This window comes from Solenopsis invicta, chromosome 3 (genome assembly GCF_016802725.1).
Source record: "Solenopsis invicta isolate M01_SB chromosome 3, UNIL_Sinv_3.0, whole genome shotgun sequence".
NCBI classification, from domain to species: domain Eukaryota; kingdom Metazoa; phylum Arthropoda; class Insecta; order Hymenoptera; family Formicidae; genus Solenopsis; species Solenopsis invicta.
The window spans coordinates 21,084,970-21,093,750 of record NC_052666.1 but is presented as its reverse complement, the minus strand read 5'-3'; the positions used below and the strand labels follow the sequence as shown (position 1 = coordinate 21,093,750).

General features: G+C 31.9%; 3 protein-coding genes across 3 annotated transcripts; all 3 read right to left on the bottom strand.

The window, feature by feature from the left end:
• Positions 1-1,210: 1,210 nt before the first annotated feature.
• On the bottom strand, positions 1,211-3,915 carry LOC105196717 (U3 small nucleolar RNA-interacting protein 2). Its single transcript, XM_026134880.2, has 8 exons — positions 3,749-3,915; positions 3,320-3,450; positions 3,150-3,247; positions 2,837-3,064; positions 2,605-2,717; positions 2,339-2,535; positions 1,682-2,025; positions 1,211-1,611 (listed from the first exon to the last, which is right to left on the bottom strand). Exons 1-8 carry the CDS (start codon positions 3,800-3,802, stop codon positions 1,373-1,375), a joined length of 1,404 nt encoding a protein of 467 aa, XP_025990665.1. The 5' UTR covers positions 3,803-3,915; the 3' UTR covers positions 1,211-1,372.
• A 937-nt stretch (positions 3,916-4,852) lies between these two features.
• On the bottom strand, positions 4,853-6,663 carry LOC105196690 (glutathione S-transferase C-terminal domain-containing protein homolog). The gene has a single exon (XM_011162741.3). It carries the CDS (start codon positions 6,619-6,621, stop codon positions 4,921-4,923), a length of 1,701 nt encoding a protein of 566 aa, XP_011161043.1. The 5' UTR covers positions 6,622-6,663; the 3' UTR covers positions 4,853-4,920.
• Positions 6,589-8,334, bottom strand: LOC105196691 (protein JTB). The gene is made up of 3 exons (XM_011162742.3): positions 8,201-8,334; positions 7,611-7,844; positions 6,589-6,841 (listed from the first exon to the last, which is right to left on the bottom strand). Exons 1-3 carry the CDS (start codon positions 8,254-8,256, stop codon positions 6,679-6,681), a joined length of 453 nt encoding a protein of 150 aa, XP_011161044.1. The 5' UTR covers positions 8,257-8,334; the 3' UTR covers positions 6,589-6,678.
• Between the last annotated feature and the right edge of the window lie 447 nt (positions 8,335-8,781).

The following is an 8,781-nucleotide window of genomic DNA, read 5'->3' as shown; positions in this document are numbered from 1 at the left end:
TACTTTATAAGTGCTACAATATTCCTAGAATATTATACGAATATTATTAAAAATTAAAATAATATTAAAATAATATTTCGAGAATATTATTCAATATTTTTAATATTATTTTAATATTTATGGGAACATTGTATTAATGTTATGTCCGTTTTTATATAATATTTTTACTACATTATTTCAATATCCGTGGAATATTATAAAAATGTTCTATGAATGTTATTGTGGTAAAAATTAATGTAAATTATTATGCATAAAATGTTCACAAACATAATTATTACATTTAAAAGTTATAATATTCCCGGTAAATTAAAATATTAAAGTAATTAATATTATTTACTTCTCATATTCATATAATATTATCAGTGAATACATATAACCATTTTTATTAATATTAAATAATATTTCAGAAATATTATTTAATATTAAATAATATTGTAGCGCTTATAAGATAATACCAGCCTGGAGAGAAACAGGGAGATATTTAATCGAGCATATTTTTGCGGAAAACTATGTCGCTTGAGGACCCTTAAAAAACGCACCCGAAAAACAGCACCCTCACGGCCTGGAGAGAAAGAAAGCGCAAAGCAACGTCGGTGAAAAAAAAGGAAAAATAAATGAACGACACGACGGAAGGGTGGTGTGCCCCGAATTAAGGATGGCCTATATATCGCACTCGTTTGAAAACTTATCGCAAGAATGCACAAGAAGTAGCGTACACTCGCTGTACTACTGTTTGTTGACTCGAATAAATATGCGGATTAAAGTCGGTTTGGTTTATATGTACACGGTGAGTCCAAGATTCGTGCGCAAGTGGAACACTGGCGTGATCGTTCCAGACGTGGGAATTCGGTCTTACAAAGAACATTATAATTGTCGCGGGGAATCGAACCATCGAATCGGAATAAGATGAAGCGAAGAGAACTGCGAAGAACCATCCCGAACGAACGCGAGCGTTCCATGCGGCGATATTGTTATTATACGAATGTACTCAAGACGGCATGGTATACAAGACTAAAACAAGACCTAAAATAGGGACATAATATTTTATAACTCAACTTTTGTACAGAATAAATACTTGTACTGTGGACCAATATTTCTTTCATTTCATTCACATCAAAACCATCGAATACGTAAATTTTACATAGCGTCAATATTATAAAGGCAACAGTTGTTCTTGTTTTAAAAAATTCAATACTACGATTGCCATAAATATTTCTATCAAATTAATTTTATTTCTTGTTTTATTTAAGATATTTATGTTTTATAAATATAACTAAAAGTGTGATAGGTAAATAAAGCTTTCCATGATTTACAAAAATATTTATAAAACTGATCTATATGCAGAGCTAATTCTACATAAATTGATCTAAAGTTATTTATTTGTTTTTTGTTTATGTACTAGAGGTATGATAACAACAGCGTTTTTTGCTTCAGGTATTTGCCACCATCTACCACTCCTATGTTCTTTACCTACAGCAGCAATAAGGTGATTCCCATTGGGAGTGAATGCGAGTGCATTTATGAAGCCCAGTAATTTAACTTCAAACAACGGATTTAAAGATCGAAAGCCCTCACCGCATTGCCACAACTTGATCGTACCATTTCGCGATCCTAGAAATCGCAATTAATATTAAAAAAGAAAAAAATATGGACACGGACACAAAGATATAAGATAATGCACCTGATGCTACTAAATCTGTATTCAGTAGTGTAGCGATACTGGAAATACACATCGGTTGACCATTGGTTTCGTCCTTTTCATGTGCTTCCAGTACCGAACATAGTGGCTTCTTCTTCAAACACCCCCAAAGGCAAAGTTGTCCGTCATTCCCACCGCTGAAAAAATGCTCTTCATTGATGAGTTTGACCACATCAGTGCTATTACCGACGCTATGCGCATTAAATATTAATTGCGACTCTTCGACTATTTTCCATATCCTAATAGTCCCGTCGTAACCACCGGTCGTGATAGCGCGTTCTCGCGACAGGGCATCGATAGATGTAATAGCATTCTGATGTCCGAATCTGTAAGAGAAGCGATACAATTAGAAGTAATTTGAAGTAAAATAAATTCAATATAAATAGTGGCTGCCAAAAATTTTTAACCAGTGAATAATTTTATTTCATTACTCAAGTAAAGAATTTTTATAAATAAAGATCTAATGTACATAAGTGATAAAAATATATGTATTCTAATCTAGTAATATCGTGTTTTGAAGTTAATTATAGAAATGATTCTATTAATTTATAATATAAATTAAGTTAGTCATTGGCTAAAAATTTTTGAAAGTTACTGTGTAAAGTAAAAAAATACCATTAGATTGGCAAAGTTACCTACAAAGATTCAACATAAGCCATATCGTCTAAATTCCAAACTTTCACGCTTCTATCTTCGGATGCGGAATACAACGTGTGAGTATCCTTACGGAATACCAATCCAGATATAAGACCTCTATGACCTTGCAGATCCTTTATGTGATCGAGAGTATCGCCAGAAAATATTTTTATATTTTTACATCCACCATCTCCTACTACCTACAAAGAAAAAAAACTTATATTATCATTTTTTTTATAAGAAATAAAAAAGATTTCGTTTCAACTCACAAGAAACTTTCCGTCTGTGCTAATTGCCAAACATCGTACAGATTTTATTCCAGGTTTTGTTTTCCCTCTGTCTCCTCTAATTGCTTTTAATTTAATCTTTTCCTTAACTGACCCTAATAAATAATTGCCAATTTATATTTCACAATAGTATCTGACCAGTTAATTATTTTAATTGTTATATATAATTATTTTTAGCTTTTATTATTTATTTAAAGCTAATTTATAAACTTACATTTAACTAAACTGCCGTCTTTAGATCCTGAATATAATATATTGCCATCACTAGAAAGACAAATGCAAGTAATAGACGACTTGTGTTCTTTACATTTCAATATTATAAACTCATCATGACCAACATAATTTGCCGCTATAGTTTTTCTTAATCGGCCCTTTTCCTCTAGATATTCATCACGCAATCTCCGTGCAACTGCACCCTCTTCAAATTCTGCTCTATCTTTTTCTAACAGAAGAAAAATATATTACATATAATCATTTCTTTCGTTTGAAAATAGTATAAAACAAAAATATTTTGTCCAGTATTGTACCTTCTTCTTCAATTTCTTGAAGATATTTCTTTGCAAGTCTCAAACGTTTCTCTTGCGCAGTCTCCTCCTCTTCCTCAGTTTCACTTTCTGCTTCATTTCTGTAAGTGAGAATTTTGTAATACTCATATGGACTACCACACTACTGTTTAAATAAATTTAATTATTGTTACCCTAAATTTTCTTCTGCAAATTCTTCATCTGTACTGGCAATACTCTCATTGTCATTGAATTTGGACTTCTTTGATTTTCTTGACTGTTTTGTAAACTGAGCTGTAGACGTCTTACTTAAGTGACCATTGTGCTAACATGATAAAATTATAATTTACAAAATTAATAGTAATCAATACATTAAATTGTACACAAGAAAAAAAATTACAAATATGTTGCCTTATATATATAAAATACATATTCAACTTAATTTAATATTTTGCTATCTTGTAACTTGTAATGATTTTTTTTTAACAAATCAATGCAATATGTAAATATTCAACAAGTATCAGAAGAAATACAATATAATCATTTTGAAAAAAATTGAAATTTAACCTCTATGCAGAAGAGAAAGCAACACTTTCGAAAAGAGACTAAAATAAATCACTTACTTTACGCTTTTGTGTACCACCTCTTCCTCGATTATTTCTTATAAAAAAAGACATTGCAATAACAGAAAATAATTATTGTAAATTAATAACTTCTTTAAACCACGTGCATCACAAACGATTGTTTTAAGGTGCTTTTCACGTAGTGACTAAAGGCCCTATGAAAAGAGACTCGCCAACTCGTCACGTAACAGTACTCTGATTGGCTAGAGTATGGATCGCACATCTGTGCTTCAGCCAATCTTCATAAAGCATAGATATGCTGGACCAATGAATAACCAGCATTAAGTCGCCATATTGATTTACAAAAGATTCTCATTGGTTTATTGATTTATGCTATGCATTTCATGTGTGATAGGCTTTAAGCCCATTCTAGGCTATGTTCAGATTTCTCAACTGGGTGCAACCAGACATCATTCTATCTCTGTTTAACATTCGGTAAATAACAAAGATAAAACAACATCTAGGTGCACCCGGGTGGGGAATAGGCCTGTTGCTGCCCTTTTTGAATTAATTTCTTTGTCGTCTCTCTCTTACGATCAAATATATATTTATCTCGAGTGCAAAAATTTTTGGGGATTTCAAGCAACTCGAACAAACCTAATCTGAACACAGCCCTACATAAATGCATAAAAGGTTGGTTTATAATAGCTGTTACCGTAAGCAATCGTCCAATCATAGTTATATTCTTCTATAAGTTGATTGTGATTGGCCAATTCTTACGGTAACAAGCGACCAGAAGAAATTTCGCATTTAACAGCAACTATTTGATCTAAATACAATTAAAAAAATTGATTAGCGAAAAAATACAAATATTAAAATAACTGATGTAGAATATGCCAATTACTTTAATTATAAGTAACGATTTAAAGTAAATAAAATTTTAAAAATGTGCAACAGTAATCACTATTGCGTTCCCATATCTTTTGTTAAAATGTGCAGCAAAACTTGTTGAAAAAATTGATTAAAAATGATATATATATATATATATATATATATTTTGCTAACACATGTATTATGAGGAACAAATAAACTTTTCTGATTTTTCTTCATATAATAAAAAAATGTTTGCTTAATGATATCAACATAAAGAAATTGCATAATTAATGAATGTTCTCAATATAAATGCCATTTATTTGCAAAAATCATTCAATTATCATATGAATTGCCATATATTAGTTTATCTTCGGTATACCAACTAATAAGTGATTCTTAAGTGTACACGTTTCTGGATTTAATTTAGCAAGATATACTTTGTACCCAAATTGTTCAGCAAACAGCTTTCTGTCCGTGTCTATAATCGTCATACATCTGTAACCTTGTTTAGTCTTAATATTCCGTTCGTCATGCGTTTGATCCGCTGCATGACTCAAGTATGAGTATTCTTTATTACTGATATGCTCCTTGAAAGCATCGCTCTGCGGATATGTTATCTGATGACCATCCCGCAGCGCGCCATAACAGCAAGGGCAACTCACGAAAATCGCATTTTTTCGTATACAACATTGAATAACCAGATCTGTCGCCAAACCGCAACCGTGTAATGACATGCCAATGTCGAAATCACCCTTAAAAAAAGTCAAGTTACATTGACAAAATTTGACGTTCGTTAACTTCAACTTTCGTACTCTTTCCTTAGCTCTATTTAAGGACTCCTCTTTATTTTCTAGCAGAATAACCGTGCAACGAGGCAGCAAGTATGCTACCAATATTCCCAAATGGCCGCTACCCGAGCAAAAATCCACAATAGTATTACCCGCCTTCGCCAATTTCAGAACAGGTTTGCATAAATTCTGCAGTTGCTCTTGCTTTTGCTGCAGCCTCGTAGGTGGCAATGAACCGCCTGCTGGTGTGGCCTCAAAAGGGACATTAGACCAATCGAGATTTATCTCTGCGCCAAATGGTCCAATGTCGAGCTGCATTAAGATTTTCATTCCTTCGACCAACTGCAACGAACGTTCTATATCCTCTTGCTTTGTGTAAATGCGGTTTCTCGGTTTGTATCGTTTAGGATCTTTCTTGTACAAGCTCTCGTTTACTACAACTGGAAGCGTATACTGGAGAACGTCTGAAAAGCTTGTTGATGAACGTAAACAGCTTAGACATCGCATTATGAACTGATCTGCTAACATTACATTGTACCATTTGGTAGTCAGTGGTACTAGCTCAGATATCATCTGGCTCGGAAACATATTCAGCAGAATGTGCATGCACACAAATATAATTATGTCAGATAACGTAATATACACATTTTCCACGTACTTGTGTTCTGGCAGATCTGTCTTATCCCATTTAGATATATCGAGCGCAGCGAACTTTTTGGACATTGTATACTTGTACAAATTGTGCAGTCTAACTGGTTGAGACATGTGACACTCGAATCTAGCTAAGCTAACGGGCAGTACAGATTTCTCCAAATTCTTTGAGTCCAAAGACTTCAGAGTTAAAATTAAATCAACCTCACAAAATTTTGTCCACACACTTGACTCGGAGCAAGCAATCAAACAGGAATCCTTAAAGCCTAATAACTTAGTAGTATGCAATGAATATTCTGGGGCGCTTTTTACAATTTGTCTTAATACTGTGCACAAACCAGCCATGCAGCTGTCATTCGCAGTGACAATCGGTAATTCGCACAGGCTCGCGTAGTAAGGTATTTCATTTATATTTACAATCTTGTAAACGAAATTCGTGAGATCTATCGTGTACGCTTGTTCGCTTAAATCTTGCTTGCTCGGTATTAAATTGATGCTAACTGGAGACTCGCAATATTTTATAGTAAATAGCGTTACTATCGTTTCTATCGGAGCGAGACACAAGTCCTTCGATATAGAATATATCACTAAATACACCTCACTTATAATTTCTTTCTCCATGTCTCTTTCTTAAACAAGAGATAAAAAAATAAAACTCACGTTTTTAACTCACTGCATTCACACGCTAATTCGCAATTGTCTTGCCACTTTCCTGATTATTCTCTGTCTTAATATATTCTCTCTCCAATACACAGTGAAGCAAGAAATGATCGCCGCGGCGAACATGAAACCTTCAAATTTCCAAAATGCTCTTTCCTCCAGCCAAGCTACTTTGTCACAACTGTAACATCAATATGCAAGAATATAATATACAATACTATGCAAGGTTAGTCAAAATCATATTAAAAAAACATTGTTTTTTTGTCTAAAATATATTTTTAATGTTTTAAACATGTTTTAAATAAAAATACTTGATTTAAACATATTTTAAAGACAATGTAATATAAAATAAATGTATTTAATATAAATCTACCAATTTTTTAATATAATTATGTCAATCTCATATTACATTTTGTTTTAATGTAAGAATTTAGTAAGTAATTATTATTTTCAAATTTAGTTTTATTTTATTTCTGTGTAAAAATTTCAAAAAAATATAATGAAGTGTTTTAATTATATATTACTTATATAAACATTGGCTGCATTCAGAAAAGACAGCTTTGCAATTGTTATTTTTGAGATTTTTATTTTTAATAAAAATAAACACTAAGAAGTAAATATAATTAAATATTCTGAAAAGAATGTTTATTAATCTATACGAAAATATTAAAATTTAAATAACAGAATCAAAAATATAATTTTTGTTTGTGCTTTCATATATCTTTTGAATATTGTTATAAGATTTGTTATATTTTACAAATAAGATAAATTTTATAATACTTTTGAGAAATAAACATTACAAATAAAAACAACCATACAAATATATTCCTTTAAAATCTATATTGAATTTTTCTCTTATAAAGATGTTTTAGTATCTCTGTTTTGAACATAAATGTTTTACAAATATCAATCCCAGAGCTAAGTAGACATAAAATTCTATCAGTACGTACCTTCTTGTTATAGTTTCACCACTCTTACATTTCAGCACTTCCTTATACCTCGCATGGACACAAACACCAATGCTTTCACTGGCGATTTCGAAAGCTGTGCATGGATGGCACTCGGATATCACTTCGTACTCCTCACCAGAGACACAGGAAGAATTATTCTCGTAATTGTCGACGTAGAGCTTACTCGAGCTATTTGTCCAGTGGCTTTCGATAATTAGCGCTAGAACTGTTAGTCTGTAGGAAATGAAATTACATATTAAAAGTTAATCCAGCAAACGCCCTGTTTAATCCTGGAATGCTACTCATAATTTTTTTACATTAACACCCATATAATTAAGAATTTTTCATACTTTTTTATCTATTTTAGAAGTTGCAAGATGTTAGAATAAATAAACTGACAATATTTTAATAAAAACAAATCTTATTGAATGTTATTTTAAGCTATCAGTTCAATAACAAAAATTATATTAGATTTGTAATACGAGTTAGCACTTGAGCAAAAAATTCACCCACAGTAGCACTCCAGGATCAAACAACTTGTGAAAATACCAATTTGTTATTTAATGCAAAAATATATATGAGAAACTAACCCTCCTAAGAATGTAATACCTAATAACATTCGCTTCTTCGTGCAAGATTCAATCATTTCGGAATTGTACTTTCAATAACCACACTTTGCTTTAATCAGGTTAAGTGTCCATACTAACAAGTTCCATAAGAGAGCCTGTAAATTTGATTTATTTTTTAAAACAATTGTGCAACTGAGTTCTTCATTCTCCCTCCTATTTACTCCTCATTTCTCCTATATATAATTTCGTATAATTATTGGTAATTTCATTTGAAGTGCAGAAAGTACAGCTACAAAGAACAGACTTTTACATAATAAATTAATAGAAAAAGAAAATTTCTAATAATAATTACAAAATGACAAATTGTGCGTATCATTTTTCTCGTTTTATTGTTACAATAACATTTGAAGATAATATGTAATGGCAATTAAGTTACAGGTACGAACGTAAAGCAACAATTCCGATGGGACGACCTAAATGCGAATTTTCATGTGCGAAAGAGCGGACCACGCGACTACCTAACCTCTACGCGCGACGCGCGAGACGGAGAAAGATAGAGATAAAGAAGAGAGAGAAGGAGAAAGAGAAGAGCAGAGTGCGCC